Genomic DNA, 18,885 nt, shown 5'->3' on the forward strand with positions numbered 1-18,885 from the left:
ACTGCTAGAGGACGCTCCAGGTCCACTAATATCTTGTGACTGCTAATGAGAATTATGTGCAACATTACCATTTTGTGCATCTACATTATCAATCACATTTACTGGTTTATACCAGCTACTCATCTCATCAAAAACAACATCTCTGCTCACTGTGAACTTACGAGTAGAAAGGTTATAGCATCTATACCCTTTTTGCTGCAGAGAATAACCAATAAAGATGCACTTCTCAGCTCTTGGATCCAACTTGGATCTCAACTCATCTGGCACATGAACATAGGCAATGCAGCCAAAAATTTTCAAATGAGAAATATCTGGTTTCCTACCAGTATACCTCTCCTCTGGAGTCATGCCATGTATTGCTGCAGTGGGAGTCCTGTTCATTATGTAGACTGCTGTAGCAACTGCCTCAGTCCAATAAAAATCTGGCAAGTCTTTTTCGTTGAGCATGGCACGAGATACCTCTCCAATATGCCTATTTTTTCTTTTTGCAATTCCATTTTGTTGTGGGGTATGACTGCATGAATATTACTGCTTTATGCCATGCTCCTACAAGAACCTTGCAAACTCATTTGAGAGGTACTCTCCCCCTCCATCTGACCTTAGGCATTTTATCTGCAGGCCTGTTTCTTTTTCAACCATAGCTTTAAGAGTTTTGAAATGCCCAAAAACTTCACTTTTCTTTTTCATAAAATACACCCAAACTTTTCTGCTATAGTCATCAATAAAAGTGACAAAATAATGACAGCCTCCAAGAGATGCAGCTTTAGTAGTCCACACATCAGAGTGGATTAATTCCAATGGCTTCTTACTCTCTTGAACATGTCTAGGAAATGGTTTCCTTGCCTGCTTTCCAAACTGACACGCTTCACATACCTTATGCATTTCTGCAACCTTGAATTTAGACAATCCTGCAATAATATTTTGGGCTTGCATTGATTTAAGTCGTTGTACATTAACATGACCAATGAGTTTATGCCAGATATCAATATCTGCAACTACACCGGTCCCATGTGCAAACATTGCTGCACTCAATTCAGGCATGTCTGCATCCAATGTAAACATTCTGCCCTTCTTCTTTCCTTTTGCTATCAAGCGACCTTAAATTTTTCATATCCTCAATAAAGCATCCATGAGGATTAAATCTGACCTGCAAGCCCTGCTCAACCATTTGACCAACAGAAACCAGATTCTTGGTGATATTCGGGACATGAAATACATCGGACAGGTATTTCTTTTTCCCATCCTGCATAGACAAAGGAATTTTTCCAATCTGCACAATAGGATGTGCAGTATCATCACCAGTCTCCACAAATCCTGGTTTTTCCATTTTCCTTGCATCCTCCATCCATTCTGCATGACCTGTCATGTGGTTTGATGCACCTGAGTCAACATACCATACATCGTTGCTTTCTTCTACACTTGTCACAGAATTATTCATGTGCTGCACCATAAACAGATGCTCATTTCTGTCATCACCCTGTCTACTAGAAGATGCATAATTCCCTTGTTGCAATTTTCCATTCATGATGTCATTTTGCTTTTTATAGCAGTCTTTAGCCATATGACCCATTTTACCACAGTAGTAGCATTCAACATTACTGTTTGCATTTTGGCCTCTTTGCCATCCACCACGACCTCTTTGGCTCCCCCTACCTCTAGAGTTACCACGTCCTCCTCCATAGGACTGGTTTTCTTGAGTTTGCTGCATATTCTGATTTCTACCACAGCCTCCAAATCGGCCTCCTCTACCTCTGCCTCTACCTCTTCCAGCATTTGAGTAGAAGACAACTTCTTTTGAAGTTCCTCCTGAAGAAGATGCACCACCATTTCTCTGCTCCTCAGAAATTAGAAGAGCAATCAACTCCTCAAAATCAGGAAATCTTTCACGGACGGAAATGGATGTTCGGAACTGTGCATAATCCTTTCCTAGACCATTCAAGGTCACAGAAACTAAATCATCATCTTCCACTTGGTGGCCCAATGGAAGCAAGTGCATCTGCAATCTTCTTCACCTTCATGTGGTAGTCATTGATGCTCATACTTTCTCTTTGCACATTATGCAACTCTTGCTTGAGCTGCATTTTCCTGGCTTGAATATTTGTGCTATACATTTTTGACAAGGTATCCCATGCCTCCTTTGGCATACTTGCATCCTGAATATGCACAATCATAGAGTCTGAAATACTGATAGACAGCCAGTACATAACTTTCCTGACTCTCTCATGCCATGCTTTGAATGCTTGCATTTGCTGTTGATTGGAAACATCAGGAAGAACTGGTTCTTCTTCATTTCCTGCAACAAATTCCCAATATCCTTTTCCCATAAGGAAATTCGTCATTCTAAATTTCCATGCTTGGAAGTTGTTATTGTCAAGCTTTTCAGTTACAATCTGTGAAAGAGAATCAGATGCCATTACAAAATACTACAAAAAATTCTGTCACTGCAGAGAACACAGCTTCAGCCTCACAAGGGCAAATCTGCAAAACTAACGAAAGTGGTATTTAACCACACAGTCACTTCCTAGTGACAATTTTGCATCAACAGGCAACAAGGATGATTATGTAACTCCCAATGTCTCTGTGCACAGGCATACGATGCAATTTCTACAGTAACTTTTCACTGACCTGTAGAACAGTGGCTGCACAGCATAAAACTGGGCCTTTTCCTGAGTGCGTGCAGAAAACTTTTGCCTCCAAAACAGGCCCCAAAATGGCCTCAAATAAAAAAAACAGGGTCGCCAAGGGCTAAAGCCCTTACCCGCAGCATATACTGCCCTCTTGCTTCACCACGAAGGGCGTCTCAACCTGAGACAATGCACTCTTGCAATTTCCGGCTGTGCTACCCGCAGAGATCTGCTCCCAAAATAGAAAATGAAAGCAACACTGCTCCTCTTACCAGAACACCGCGAGCTTGGCTTGCTTTCTTGAGCTCCTTACCACGAACAAGGCTCTGATACCATGTCAAGATTGTGGGAGAGAAGGAAGGAGTCTCACTTGTAGCTTTCTTGCTTGCACAATGGGGGAATACACACACAGGTGGAGGTTGAAAACAGTTTTCCTCTTCTTAGTTGTGTAAGCCAAAAGAACTCTAGTACAAGGAAATAGAAGAACCCTATATATTGGTCTCAAACCAAACTCAACTAACTAAGGTGGCATACTAATTGAGCCATGAACTAGAGTAGATAAGGATAGCTATCATGTAGCTATTATTCATGGGTGGTGTACCAACCGCATCTGCAACTGACAAGTCAGTGACATAAATGCACAACGGTCACCCTGGCATATCACGAGTGGAGCTCGATATCTCAACAAGAACTCCATGCACTTGTTGTAGTAAATGGCTTGGCCGTCTCCATATATTTGCTAAGATTACACTAGTCGATAATCTGTTTTACCTCTTGCTCTTTCATTGCCATGTTTTTCAAGTTCTGGATGCTTCTTAACTTAAGCTGATTAAAGGCCCTTTTTTCCATTGTTAGGCCGTATTTGGCTCGCTCTTCTTCTATGAATGGAAGCTTATTGCCTTAGTTGTGCCATGCCATCTTCTGGTTCCTCTCATGATGCAACAACTCACTATTAGTTCACTTGAAACAACTTTTTGCAAAAAGATAAGGGAATCATGAATATATGCTATGGAAAGGTGAAATGGTCAAGTACAAAATATTTTTTTTTCTTTAAGCAATCCACATAGTCCAAACAAGAATTTCATGAAAAATTTTCTTAAGCATTTTCATGAAATTTTTTCTTAAGCACCACACTCCCTCCTCCCCCCCGAGAGTGAGCCAATCATCATGAGCCAATCATAGAAGTTTGGCTTATACTTCAAGTAGGTGTGGCGGTCCATGTCATGAGGTTTAATGCCTATGCGTGTAATGTAGGTCAGGACATCAGTTAGGAAGTCACCGGATTTCATCTTGCTAGCGATGTGTAGTTCTTCCTCTATCAAGATTTTATGGAAATAGGAGTGGGCTATGACGTATTCCTCTAATGGTTGATTGCAACCAATGGCCAACACTCTAAATGAGATAGGAGCCACATAGGTTGGATTGTACTTAAAGGTTTTGATTGCCCGTCTCTCTACTCATCATTAGTCATAATTTGGCAGTCCTCTTGTTCCCATTGGAGACAGAGACCATACCATTTACACAAAAAAGAAGAGTTAGAGCCAGCTAGCGTTTTTGGCTGGTCTAGCTCCTAGCTTGTTATATAGACTTTGTTCTTGCTATAGCTTGTTTTTGAGAGATCTCATTTGGCAATGAATTCCTTGTTGGCTACCATGGGAATCTTGACAAATATGAATTCGGATTCTTCCTAGGTGCATGGCAAGGAGCATAGATTTGCTACCAATGGCCTATCTATGAGGCCTAATTCTAGTCGTTCATAGCTTGTAGCTAGCGATGTGACGGTGGCATTTAGTTGTCTAATGCAGGTGACTAAGTCATCCCATTGTATATATGGCTAGGTCCAAGGCCAAAGCAAGGATAGATCTACCCTCATAGGAGGGTTTGAGGCTTGTGAGAGTTTGGGGTTTGGCTCAACTAGATAACTTAGGAACAGATTCCTACTTTGTGGATTGGTTAGTAGGGTGTTTAGCGGCTACTTGTGTGATGGGTTGGTCTCGGGGCTCAAGTGATGTACTACTTTCTGCTTGTAAAGCAATTGAGACACTGGGAGTGTCAAGTTGAGATGGTCTACAGGAAGCTAGTTGTGGTTTTGGTCGATAGACTCATTGAGGTTCTATGGATCTGGTGCTTTTTGGGTCAATCAATGTCTCATTCCTGGCTAGCTCACCATTTTTTGAAGGTGGGTTGGGGGGCCTAGATTGAGGGATATGTGTGCCACTCATAGACTTGGAAAAACAAATCCACTTGTTGCCTTTGTAGTAGCCTTGTTGAGCACACAATAGGTCTTTGGGCATCCATCACGACTTGACCATTTTTCTGCTTCTGTAGAGCCAAATTTGTCTCCTAGGCCCAAGGCATGAGGTTTTGTGCATAAGGGTTTGTGCGGTTTGGTTTCTTGGCAGCTTCTGCGGTTGTCATTTGGGAACCCATTTGTGCTACTACACAGTGGCCTTAGATCTATCTCCTTTAGGTTGTGATCGGTTTGTCTTGGAAAAGTGGGATAAGTCACGACCCCCCTCCTTAGACCTCACATTGTAGGCTTTGATGGAGCTATGTTGCCCTTGTTGAAAGCCATCACTATCAAAACATTGCCAATGGCAAGATGAATGCACTGTAAGTCATGATCAACATTGCAGTGTGCTTGTGGCCTAGCAAGAATTCCTTAACAGTAGCATTAGTGTTAGACTTAGGGAAGTTACTATATGTATATCCTCTACATCATGTGCGTTCAAGGCCTATTCATAAATATCCTTATCTGTGAATTTTTCCTGAATAAAACATAACCCTTTTCTATTCAATCTGTAAATAATCCCTTTATATTGCATCCTTTTGTATGTAAAAGATGTATAAAAATGGTATTTTAAAAATACCTTATTTTGAACCCACATGATGCACACATATATTCATGAGTAACTTACCCGAGGCATTAGATAATGCATAGAAGATCATAGGTAGGCTTTCATCAAAGGAGACCACTATTTTGCACTTTCCTTGTAATGAGTAGGATTATCCCCAAATGGGTTGAGTTTGGCATTAGTAGGCTACAATTGAGGTTCCAATGATCATGCATAAGGATATCAGAGTCAACTCCCTCATCAATGAGTGTATCAAAGGCATATGTCTTCTGTGAACAGTGACTGATATATGTAGGTATGCAGGTGCGGTTGCTACCTCATCCTCTTCCTCAACCTCACTGTTGGTCTCTATTCTTACATTTATAGGTGAGTTCAACATTAGAAGCTCATGTGGTGGGGTTGCACTAGTGTTGCTCGATTGCTAGAGCTCCTAGCCATCATGCAAAGCAGCATTGATGGTGGGGTCTTACCCTTCATTAGCTAAGATGTTGTGGCTTTATGGGACTCACTGGCCATCCTTGCAACCTGCTTATAATCCTCTTCGTCATCTGAGAAAGGCAAGTCAATGGTGGCTAGCACATGCATCCAATCCCACTTCTCCTCAAGGCAAGGAATATACTTTGTTAGTGGCCCGTAAGAATTCATAACATGTGAGTCTCCTTTCAAGATAGTGAAAATGGCATCTAGGTCGACTAGCATGGTCTTCCAAGTATCCATCTTGACTCTTACAGCCTCTAATCTATTGCCCAAGAATATGAGACGAAGTTCACTAAGAACTAGAATCTTGATATCTTCAAGTGTCAATCTTTTAGTATCCCAAATGATCTAACTTTCATACCATTGGCCAACGTGACATTAAACCTAGCAGTCATGTGGATTACTCCAAGCCTGCAAGATTGTATGGCTGAGTGCATTGACTCTTGCTCATGTGTCTACAATCCCCTTTCTTATGGAGTCCCCTAATGCTATGACAGGTAGGACTGCATGCATTTTCGTGCCTTCCTAGAAAGCATTCATGTGTAAGGACTTAGGCACTAAGTCTAGTTCAAGCTAGGTATTTGCTTGGCTATGTTGTGGTCAAGCAAGTTGATCACTCCAAGCTTATTTGGTCTTTCTACCCACTACTTTAGCACTTGCCATAAGGTTGGATTCTACTTGAGCAGATCTCCCAAAGGCAGAGTCATAAGAATCGATATTAACATCATGAGCAAGTTGCCAACCGCCTGCTTTTTGTTAGGCTCTATACTCTTTTGCCAATGATCTTGGGTAGTCTGGCTACTTGTGTGGCATTTGGGCTCTATCTATGTGGTGTTGTGTGGGGTGTGGATGCATCTTTTGATTTTAATTGAGTAGGAAATACTGGTGTGCTCATGGTAGAGAGCTCATCAACCTCATCTTTGATAATGGGTTCTGCATCTTTTAGGAATTATTGGGCTTCTCTCATCCATTCCTTGACCTTATCAACCAATTCTAATTAGTACCTCAGATTGGGATGTTTTCCAATCTTGGCACTTCTCTTTTCTGTTGTCTTAAGAGCTGATGTCTTTGTTTTTACATCCATGACTTACTTCCCCTTTGATAACATTGTGACACTATCTGTTTTAAGTGTAGTCTTCATATCGACCCTTTCTCTCCTTCTTCTATGGCTTTTATCCCCTATTGAAGCTATGTCGAGGTTGCTAGGTTTGGATAATGAAATATAGGCTTGCTTTGCATATGCTCAGGTCATGACATTCAGTGGAATTGGTGTGGCTTCACCATCAAGTGTCTTAACTCTGAACAACCCCAATGGTACGAATGGCATGATAGTCAAACTAGTGCAAGGTTTTGCCTAGGGCACTTGGCATACAAGTGTGTGATCCCACACTCAAGGCATCTCAAGTTAGCCTTGTCTCAATTGGATTTCTCTCTTTTGGAGCATTGAGATGCAATGTGACCACAAGTCCTGGGTTCTTGGTTCTGTCCCCCTAGACCTCTACCTCTTCCCCTGTCCAATGCCATCACTGGCACTAGTCTAAAATCCATCAAGATGGGATTACCCTCTTTGTTGTACGAGACATAAGGGTTTACATATGCTTTTTTCTTATCCGATTCCTCTATATAATGTATTCGAGCATCGCTCAATGGTGGATGGATCACGATGGGTCCAAGTGGTCTAGGTATCCCTATGGGGTTGATATCCATTCTAGGGACAATTGTCTTTGGATCATTCAATGCTAGGAGAGCTAGTGGAGATCCCCTTTCAAAATGTGGCAGTCTATTCCCTATGTAGTAAGGTTTATTATATGGCTACGAGTATCTTGGTTAGGCTCTTTGAATTTGGGGTGATTCCTAGTCTACTAGTGATTAAGTTTCCAAGGTTTCTCTACTCTACTCTGCACAGTAGTATTGTCTAAGAGTTGCTTCATGAGAAGCTTGCTTAATTGGCCTCTAGTGTTATCTCCCTTTCAACATTTGTTCTTGTCCTATTTTGGTTGGTGAGTGCTAAGAGACTTCACACATTTCTATGTCTTGACTCAGCTTTTGAGCTCATTGCTCTTGCTTATATGTAGTTGTGCTACCTTGCAATGCTTTCCTTGCCAACTTCCACTCTTCCTCGAGATTGACTATGATTTCCTCAACTGGTCTACCGTGATGCTCCATTTTGGTTTACAGGTCATATCAGGTTATCATTTATTGGATGTCAATTGGGAATTCTCCCAAGTCCAACCCATCATTTCCAAGGTTGGTGCTGGCTTCTGACATGTTGCTAGTTTCTTAAGCAACTAGGGCATCAATCAGATTGTTTAAGTTGGGTAGAGCTACATCCTTAATCGAACCTGTCATTGTTGTTACTCCCTAAGTGGCTCGATGATTCAATTCACTCACTATTCGTTGATTGGTATCCTTGGCCACTATTCAAAGTTTGGGGTGCTCCTCCTACTAGTGGGTTCATACAGCTTATCTTATCTTGTCTTAATTCCTTGTTATTCAAAGCAATTCTCAATGTTGCGTGCACTCAGATGCTAGTGGAGTGCTCCTCAATGTGCATTTTGATAAATCAATCTTTCATCTTTTCTAGTGCACATCAAATGTTTAATTGATGTAGTGTGTAAATTTAATGAAAACAATACAATGTAGCACACACTTTTCCTAATCCTTTCGTGCAGGTGATAGCCACTCTAGCGGGCTTGTTCTAGTCTCTATGACATTCTAGACATGTATCTAAGGGGTAGCATGTTTGATCAGTTGGTCAGGGTCTCTATTAGCGGCTAAGGGTTAGTGATGGGGCTGCAGCTGTTTTTTGAACCGTTAGGTCACGATTCATGAGTATGGGGGCCCTATGAGCATTCTACATGTTTGGAGGGGTATGGAGGTGTCATCTAGCTTGGGCTTAGACTCTACTTGCCCTGGGGTGGGTCCAATTTGCTAGAATCTAGATTCTACACAGTTTGTGTAAGTGATAGTATCCAATTATCTAATTTGGACGATATGAGACTGACCGGTCCAAGTAAACGGGTGCTCGACCATCCGAGGCCGAATGTTTGTGTATCTAAGTGGACTATTTTTGGAGTCCAAATTTTAGTTGTCGAAGGCTAAGATCTTGTCTGAGTCGGAGCCTATGACTCAACGAACGGATATGATTCATTCAAGTGGATTGAGGACTCAAATTGTCTGAGTAGTAGTAGGACTCAAACGACTGTGACCCCGTCTGAGTGTGGCACCAAAAGTTCCAAAACAATCAAAATCACACTAAATCTCACATGCGCCTTGATCAATCTCTCAACTATAATCATGGGAGTAATCATTCAACACAAAGGCACACTCAAAGCTTACTTGGGGGGCTTGGAGGAGCAATGGTGAAAATTTCCAAGGATGAAATGGTTTCCAATCTCTCTCTCTCTCTCTCTCTCTCTCTCTCTCTCTCTCTCTCTCTCTCTCTCTCTCTCTCTCTCTCTCTCTCTCTCTCTCTCTCTCTCTCTCTCTCTCAACTCATAAATGATAAATTAGCTCTCCCCCTACCCTCTTGGTTTCTTAAACCCCTCTTTGCTTATTCTTTTAACTCCCCCTTCTCTCTCTTTGCCCTCTTAATCCCTTGAAGCTGTCTTTTCCCTCTTTTTTTGCTTGTTTTGGGCCTGCAATTATATAACAAAAATCCTATAGTTTATTTCTCTATTTTTCTTGTTTTTTCCTTACCTAGATGCATCCAAATCACAAGATACCACTTACACTAATATAATCTACTTATCTAAATCCAAAAAACCAAAAAACTACTTGCAAAGGAGATCAAATACCTCTCCAATTCCCTCGCTTCCTACATATCTCAAGCATTGGTTGGGGGCAAACTCTACTTCAATGCTCAATTCGGAGCATGCAAGCACTCAAAGTTTCAATCCCTTGGTCTCAAACAAAACCAAAATATGGGAGCGCACACTCAATTTCCAAGGGACCTATAGACTGCTTATTGTTTTAATCATTTCAAGCCAAGCGCAATGGCTACCTCTCACATAGTTGTATGTGCTCTCACACCTATGAGTATAGTGAGCTTACCTTCATGCCTAATTGAGTTGCCTCCTCCCCCCTCAAGCTCTTAGGTAGCTCTACCATCAAAGGTGCAAGCTCAAGCAAGCTTGATCCTCAATCTCCAAGCTCCATGCTCCATTTTTGCACACACGAGACAAGAGAAGAGAGGAGAAGAGAGAAGAAGATGGAGAGCTTTTCCACCACGGTCCCTCACCCTCACATACTCACTCCCTCACACTCCCCCTCTCATATAGAAAAAGAATAAGAATAAGAATAAGTAGTAGTAGTAGTAGTAGCTCCCTCACACTCCCCCTCTCATATAGAAGAAGAAGAAGAATAAGAATAAGAATAAGTAGTAGCAGTAGCAGTAGCAGTAGCAGTAGCAGTAGTAGTAGTAGTGAGCTAGTTTTTGCCTAGTGAGCTAGTTTTTGCCACACAAAAGATTGAGCTTATTCATTAACTTTTTTCCTTTTATACAAACCCTAATCTCGTGTCCATCCCCTTTTTATATACTGGCCATTTTAGCTTGCTTGTAGTAGTAGTAGTAGTAGTAGTAGTCGTAGTAGTAGTAGTAGTAGTAGTAGTAGTGGTAGTGGTAGTGGTAGTGGTAGTGGTAGTGGTAGTGGTAGTGGTAGTGGTAGTGGTAGTGGTAGTGGTAGTGGTAGTGGTAGTGGTAGTGGTAGTGGTAGTGGTAGTGGTAGTAGTAGTAGTAGTAGTTCCCTCACACTCCCCCTCTCATATAGAAGAAGAATAAGAAGAAGAATAAGTAGTAGTAGTAGCTCCCTCACACTCCCCCTCTCATATAGAAGAAGAATAAGAATAAGAATAAGAAGTAGCAGTAGTAGCAGTAGTAGCAGTAGCAGCAGTAGCAGCAGTAGCAGCAGTAGTAGCAATAGCAGCAGTAGCAGCAGTAGTAGCAGCGAGCTAGTTTTTGCCACACAAAAGATTGAGCTTATTCATTAACTTTTTTCCTTTTATACAAACCCTAATCTCGTGTCCATCCCCTTTTTATATGACTGGCCATTTTAGCTTGCCTAGTGAGCTAGTTTTTGCCACACAAAAGAATGAGCTTCTTCATTCACTTTTTTCCTTTTATACAAACCCTAATCTCGTGTCCATCCCCTTTTTATATGACTGGCCATTTTAGCTTAGGTCCTCTTTTCCTATTCCCTTCTTATTTACATTGTGCCTTCACCCATGCCCATCTACATTTACAAATTACACAGGAGGGAGCCTAGCGTTTTCTTACAAAAATTTAGAGTGCACTTTTGCATTTAAAATGTGCCTTTCCTCTTTTGCACTTGCCCTAAACTTTTAAGGTTCCCTTGTGCTTTTGACCTTTTTCCTCCTATTTCTTCAATCAGCCTGCCTTTTTTTGCTTTGCCCTGTGTCTTTTTAAATTTCTTTGCAGTAGGGTTAATAACAAATTTCTAAACACCCAAAGATGTAAACATTGATTTGGGCAGCCTATAAATGTGATAACATGTAGGCTCAAAAGTTTCCCTTCTACATTTAAATTTATCAAGATGCCCACAATTAGACATGTGTACAAAATGGTGCCATAAAAAGACATTGATTTAAAAAGAAGTAGAATGTTGAAAGATATTTACAAGTCATTTGATGTAGACATTAAAAAACTATAGAGTCAAGAGGAATCATCAAGGAGAGAGAGAGAGAGAGAGAGAGAGAGAGAGAGAGAGAGAGAGAGAGAGAGAGAGAGAGAGAGAGAGAGAGAGAGAGAGAGATACGACACTCAGCTTCTTGCCATAAAAGCTACTAATGGTCCTTAATGTTGCATTCTAGCTAGGGTGGCTATGTGGCACACTTAAAACATCACATTAAAAGTTCTATACATCTTGCTCTTTGTATAACAAAACTATATTTGGTGCAAGTAATTGTTAAAATGAAAAATTATTTTATTAGTGCCTATACATGAAAAAATATGCTCTAGATGAACAACATGCAAGAGAAGATTGAGTTGTGAGTTACATTAATAACTATTCTAGACTCACTAACACAAGTCACGGTAAAAAACACACTAGCATAACATGATTATAATAAGTGTTACTTAGCTTGATTATGTAAACATGAATATTCTCAATGACTTATAGGATATTAGTTTGCTTTGTTATTGTTTTACTAGTTATGGCTTTATATATATGATTAGAAGCCTCATTGAGGTCCAAAACACCTTACATGGTTAACTAGAAATGTTTGCACATTTACTACATATGAGTATTTTTACTACTTATAGCTTCATTTTTATGTAGTAAAGTTAAAAACCTAGTACAAATATATAAATTCCTACTAGCTAACTAGGAAATTTTATGTATTTACTAGACATAGGCCTTTTTACTATCTACTATAGTGTTTAAAGTTCCTTGTGAGACTTGATATCAAGTAGTTGAAGCTCCACATGTGCAATATCTATCATCTGCAAGTGTGACCCAATGAGAGCCCCAAATTCTCCTTCAAGCATTTTGGGATCAAGTGACTGCTATTATAGATCATTATCTTGCTTCTCACTCAACCTTGTTTTCCCTCAAAGCCTCTAAACTCTCTCCAACACTAAGTTCACAAAAAAGCCTCATCAAAGAGCACATCTATCTCTATATGAGAAAAAAAAGAACAAAAATGTTACTATTTTAGGGCAAATCATGCGTCTACTGCAAATCATAGCAATTTGAACTAGGCAAGGTAGTTTGCATTAAATGATCATGCACATTGCTTGATCTCAAAACTAGTCTCTCGCACTTTTTTGACATGCATCAATAATAATTGACCTAAATCTTTTGGTAGTAATTTTTAGCTTCAATTAAAGGATAAGATTTTACATACATGTATACGTACACATGTTATTAAGTTATTCTAAAAGATCCCATGTTTTTATACCTTGTTTCATCATCTTTGAGTTCACTCGAAATCTTTAACATTATTATTAGACTTCAAGGTTCGCACCTTGCCCTCAGATCTAAGGTGTCATTTGAAGTGCAAAAGTGAACAAGATTCCAAAACTACCTAAGTTGCTTCAATATACCAATGGTAGTCATCTCAAATCAACATCTAATTTACTTGAATCCTATTCAACCTCCTAAATCAAAGCTCAAGAAATCAAATTTGGTCATAGTATCAAATCCAAGATGCACTTGCCTCTCATCCTAGGTAGCACTACCATGCACATATTGTCACATTCACAATTGCAAAATGATAGCATCATGTTTATGCTTTCTTTGAAACATATCCTTTCTCTAACAAAAAAGAAAGTACATATCCATCAAAAGAAAAATCTAGGGTATATTGGCACCAAGGTCCATTTGTTAAAAGATTTTCAAAATCCAAAGTGAGTACAAGAGAAAGTCACAAATTTCTAGGTTCTAGCTAATGGGATTTTTATAGGTTTTGAGATAACCATTGCAAGTGCTTATCAATGTTCATTGGACGAGCATTACATTTGTTAGTATTTATTGTTTGAACATATGCTATTGAAATGATACAATTATAAGATGTTCTTTTTGAAAAAATTTATCTCTACTTAACTTGAGTTTAGTGGCTCATGTTTAGACATTTTGAGTTAATAGTTGATTTTTTGCAACTTAAGTTCATGTTTTTACCTTTACTTTCTCTTTTGTTTTAAATAAAAATCTTGAGAGAGCCCTTTCTTTTTAGAACTAAAGGGGTGATAAGAGCTCTCAAAAACATAAGACTAATGCTCCAACACATATGCGACTAGATCTTCATCTATCTCTTCATAATATTATGCTTTGCTAGCATTTCCCATTAGGGCATATGTTATTAGAATGGTTTGCTAACAAGGCTTTGTCTCCCTAAAAAATTGTCCGCAGTTAATTTGAGTTAAGTGGCTCACTTTTAGACTTGCTAAGTTCCAAGTTGCTTTTGTTTACATCTTGTTCACCCTTTTGCCAAACTCTTCTCACTTTTTCTTCTCTAGATTTTGGTTTTGGTGCATAAAAGAAGGTTGGGTGGGGGCCTTTAGTGATATCAAATAAAGTGAGTAGGTGCTTCCTGCTCATCCTAAGTACATAATAAAAAGGTTGTGTTCTCTCCTTCCTTCTGCCATAGCCAACAAGATTCACCTAGGTGTACCTACTAGCAAAAGACATAAAAAAGTTATTAACCCACTACCTTAAGCTCATATAGATTGCAAAACCACAAAATATACCCCACCTCTAAAAATTTTCTAATAAAAAGACACCTAATGTAAATTTCCATGAAGTACATTTATAAACCCCTTTTATCTTTGGAAAAATGTAAGTCAACATAATATAAATACCCTTTCTTTTGAATGCACATGTATATCACATGGTTTATAAGGTACATCCTCCAAGGTTGCAATGTGTCACGCTGTCGAAGGGTTCTCGAAAGCTAAGTCGCGTCTACAGAAGACCTTGACAAATTTCAAGATAGAAGATCAATCTAGCAATATCAGATTCAATTTGAAAGATCAATTTCAGAGAATATGAGACATACAGTCAGTTACACCTGATTGGAAGCATCTCCAGTAAACGTTTTGACAAAAACTCATGTCAACAAAATTTTCATGTAGTCTGAATCCATGTGAAGCTTCTCTTGGAACTTTTTTTTTTAAAACCACTGATTTAACATATCCATTGGAACAATAAGCAGCATGTCTCTCCCAAATGAACAAAGTAATCTGAAGTAAGATCTAAGAGGTTGGAATAGGATTGAGAAGACATCTTTGTACTTAGGTACAGAAGAGTGATTTAATGGCAAATCAGACCAGATCCATCAATGGTTTCTTAGGGGTTTTGGAAGTAATGAGTGGTAAGCATGTAGATAATTGTCAATTTCGCACAATTCCAAAGGTTTGAACCAATTGTTTAAGCCTTAGGGAAGCAGAACTTGGTTGCAAGAAGTGGAGGATTACTGTGGAAAGAGTGTTTAATCAATACTAGAAGTAATGCGCCAATCAGCATCATTGTATCAATCGTTGGCAGGATAACTGCTGCATAAATCGTTTGCTTTCTTGTAGATTATGCGGTACTTCATCGAAGAATTTTGGGCCCTTCAACTCTTCATCAAGGATTTAATGAAGTCCTCTAGCATCAGCAGCTTGAGCCTTTGGCAACTAATCATGTGATTGTTTGAGGGTTGGAGAAAGGGGCACCATCTCTCCATCAGGGCTTGCCAACGTGCTCCATCAATCAGGAAGTAGAATCCATTATGGCTGTTTAGTAATCCCCACATCATAATTTGTCGTTTTTTTTTTCCCCTTCGAATCGCTCCCTTCATCCGTGTGTAGCACCGAGGCATTGCCATGCTGTGGAGAATTTGGCTTAAGTCCCGATGAAGGGCCGTATAGAAATTGGCTTAAGATGAACTGCCATAATAAGTCCAGCAATCACCTCTCTGTGTAGAATTTGGCGCACAGTCATACAGGTATTTCAGAATCCATACGTTCAGCATTCCTCGTGCTGATACAGGAACTTTGCAGACAAATGTACATAGATTGGTAAAATACGAGCAGTCAAATGCCGTCACGAGGATGACCTTGGCTCAGACGAAGAAATTCAACTGATAAGCATTCTTCTGCTTCCTTAGAGAGCTTCAGAAGCGTGGATAAAAATGAGTCCTCTTTGCCACACCATAATACCCCCAAAAAGCTTCTCCCATAGTAATTCAAAAAGCCTCTCCCCCACCGTAATTCAAAAAGCTTCTCCCCCTTAACATAGCTCCCCCTCATACTAGGTCGAGCTCCCTGCTTTTTCTTCCCCTCCCCATACACTGCGCTCCCTCAGAAAAGCGGCCCCTTAATGATTGGTATTTGCCCATTGGATTTGCATGGATCTCTTTTTCTGTCTGTCCCTCAGTTTGCCTTCTACTTTTTCCACTTTAATCTTTGTTTGTTTGGCCTGCCACCACTGATTAGAGTTAGCACGCTCCTCTGTTTATTCCACATGCAAAGCTCGAGCAGGTTCTAGAGTAAAAAAAATAGTTTGAAGGTTGCCATAGTCTCATTGGATCAAATGCAAGGGCTGTAAACCAGCTATGCATTTGACAGGCTATAGCAACTGTAGAATTGCAGAAAAAGCCTACTTGAAATCCACTACCACACACTTAAAAGGGCCTTGGACCATAGTTGTTGTTGTTCCAAACAATTCCTGCTCTTCACAGACAATTGATAGTTACACCATTGTCTAGGTGCTCTCAATGTTAATGCTGCCCTCCTCATTATACAAAGGTTATTGATCTTGAATGCTTTGGTATTGATATCGGTGCTGTTGGGCATGTCCATTATTGTCTGAGTGTGTGCCAACAATTCTAGTAGATCAGTATCAATGCTTCCTGTGCCAGTTCACAAATTGTCTTGTGGCTTTATCTATTCTTGCTTTTCCATTCTTATAGCTTCAATCTTATCTGCATCATCTTGCCTGCCAGTAGCTGCATAAATATTGCTCATATAGATATAAGCTGTAGCATCCTTTTCATCCAGCTGTATTGCATGTTGAAATGCCAATCTTCCAAGCTTCAAATTTCCCCATTTTTGACAGGCACCCAAAATTGTAAGCCACACTGTCAGATCAGCAGAAAATGGCATCTTCTCAATGATTGTTAGTGCTTTGTTGAAGTGCCCTGCTCGGGCAAAAAGATTAATCATGCAAGTATAATGTTCTAAATCTGGGATAAGACCATAGGCTTTTCTCATGATCTTGAAATACAACTGGGCCTTATCAAGCAGGCCTGTGTGACTACAAGCATTAAGTACAGTAGTGAAGGTTACAAGGTCTAGCTTAATACCTTCTCCTGTCATTTTGTCAAACAAGTTGAGAACATATTCAGCCTTTCCAAGTAAAGCATATTCTTCCATAAGTGTGCTCCATGACACCACATTTCGGACTGGAAGCTTGTCAAAGACTTCTTGTGCTTTTTCAAGTAGGCCACATTTAGCATACATGTCAACCAGAGCATTACAGATAAGTTCCTCTTGCACCAAACCCATCTCCACTGTACTACCCACACAAAACAAAAATGCAAACACAATGACTAAGTATGTACAAAGTAACAAATATCACACACACAACTTTTTGGTGGATTCCACACCTCGGATGTGCAGCACTACGACATCCACCCCCTCTGATCCTGCGCATACTCCAAATTGGCGAACTATCCATGATCATTGTCATCAAGATCCTCGAACAGATCAATCTCTTCATTAACTATTTCCGGTATATCAACAAGATTATCTATCATAGCATCTGTCTCTTCTATTGGAATTTCTTCTTATTGCTCTTCTCTTGCAAATTCTTCCAATGCATAATCCTCATCATCTCTTTTCTTGAAAATCTTGATTATTTTTCCTGCAATGGGCACTCTAAGCACTGTCCTATCCAATTCTTCAGCTCATATGTTGCATTATCAAAGACATGTCTAACTATGTACGGCCCAAACCATCTTTTCACCATCTTTCGAAGTGCAGTATGCTAATTTTCAAGGATGCTGTCAAAGACTAATATCCAGTCTCCCTCTTCTATTGCTCTAGGCCACAAGTGATACTTGCTATCAAACCTGTCCTTATTTCTTAGTCTAGCAACCTTCAACCTGTCAATAGCTAGCTAAATATCCTCTGGTCTTCTCTCCAACTGCCAGATCCTAAGAACTAAGAGCTCCTCTCTCATCAAATCCTCCTGCCAAGGTAAAACTGACCAAGTCAAAGCACAAGTCTCAGTCGGCATAACCGGTTTCTGACCATACATCAACTCTGTGAGCATATATCCTGTGGTAACACTGTGAGTCATACGACCAGCCCACAAAGCAAATGATAGAAGTCTCGTCCATTCTCCAATCCGTCCTCTGCATGCTTTGGCTAATGCTTTCACTATGGCGGATGCCCTCTTTCACTCTTTCCATTTCCCTCTGGATTATATGCTGTGGTTAGAGCTAACTTGATTCCTAGTTGAGAGAAAAACTCCCTAGCTTCATCTGCATCCAATTCACCGCAATCTCCAGTGATCTTACCCACACAGCTATACCTACAGAAAATTTCTTCCAATAAGAACTTACACACTGCACTAGTGGTCTTCGTTCTCAAAGGTCTGCCCTCAACATGATTGGTAATATTCTCTCTAGCCAAAACAATATATCTCATATGCCATAGACCCATAGGCATAGTAACCAAGTCAACTACCCACTTATAATGAATGCATAGCGGATAGGTCGGATGAAGCTCATCTCGATGATGCACTACGGAATACATCTGACAGTCTCTACAAAGCGAGAAACATCTCTGTACATGCCTTTCCATCAATATTTCTCCTTGATTTTCTCATAAGTAGCCCACACTCCTCTATGACCAACCCAAGGACTCTCATGAAACTCTCTCATCACCCGTAACTGGGTCTCTTTATCGCAGACAACCCACAAGGGTAATCCACCTCTTTTCTTCGGGTGTTTCCAAAGAAATCCGTCCTTGAGAAAATAACTATAGGCTTTTCTTCTGATCTTCTTGAACTCTTCATCTGTCCATTCATCTCTTTTGCTTAGTGTACTAAGATATTTGCCAATCTGCAACCAATCTCCAACATAGAGTTCTTCTATAAAAGCCACAATATCATAGACATGGAAAACATGATCAACCATAGTGGTTGAAATTTTTGCATCATCCTCTTCTGCAAGTAGTGTCTACTCATCATCATATCTGGCTCTAGACAGCATATCCCCCACTCGATTATCCTTCCCTGCTATGTGTTTAAATTCTGGATTTAATGACTTGATGTATGCAATCCATCTCAGCATAGCTATATCCGGAGTAGAGCAACTCGTAATCATACCTATCAATGGCAAGCAATCTGTCTCTACCACAACTGAGGCTCCAATAAAGTACTCCTTGTCCCATTTGAGAGCCGTAACAATTCCGAGTAATTCCC

The 18,885-nt window shown here is 40.0% G+C and overlaps 1 protein-coding gene and 1 non-coding gene across 2 annotated transcripts; both read right to left on the reverse strand.

Moving 5' to 3' along the window:
- Positions 1 to 15,513: 15,513 nt before the first annotated feature.
- On the reverse strand, positions 15,514 to 15,603 carry LOC148032304 (small nucleolar RNA U36a). The gene has a single exon (XR_015691791.1). It is a non-coding gene; the product is annotated as a small nucleolar RNA U36a (small nucleolar RNA).
- A 737-nt stretch (positions 15,604 to 16,340) lies between these two features.
- Positions 16,341 to 16,916, reverse strand: LOC148032305 (putative pentatricopeptide repeat-containing protein At1g68930). The gene has a single exon (XM_087683903.1). The coding sequence runs from the start codon at positions 16,914 to 16,916 to the stop codon at positions 16,341 to 16,343; it is 576 nt and encodes a 191-aa protein (XP_087540029.1).
- Between the last annotated feature and the right edge of the window lie 1,969 nt (positions 16,917 to 18,885).

The sequence above is a fragment of the Lygodium microphyllum genome, chromosome 8 (genome assembly GCF_053477565.2).
Source record: "Lygodium microphyllum isolate KBCC chromosome 8, Lygodium_microphyllum_v1.1.10, whole genome shotgun sequence".
NCBI lineage: Eukaryota > Viridiplantae > Streptophyta > Polypodiopsida > Schizaeales > Lygodiaceae > Lygodium > Lygodium microphyllum.

What these genes read in the sequence shown, in the direction of transcription:
- LOC148032305 (XM_087683903.1), bottom strand. Translation starts at nt 16,916, where the DNA reads ATGTATGCTAAATGTGGCCTACTTGAAAAAGCACAAGAAGTCTTTGAC.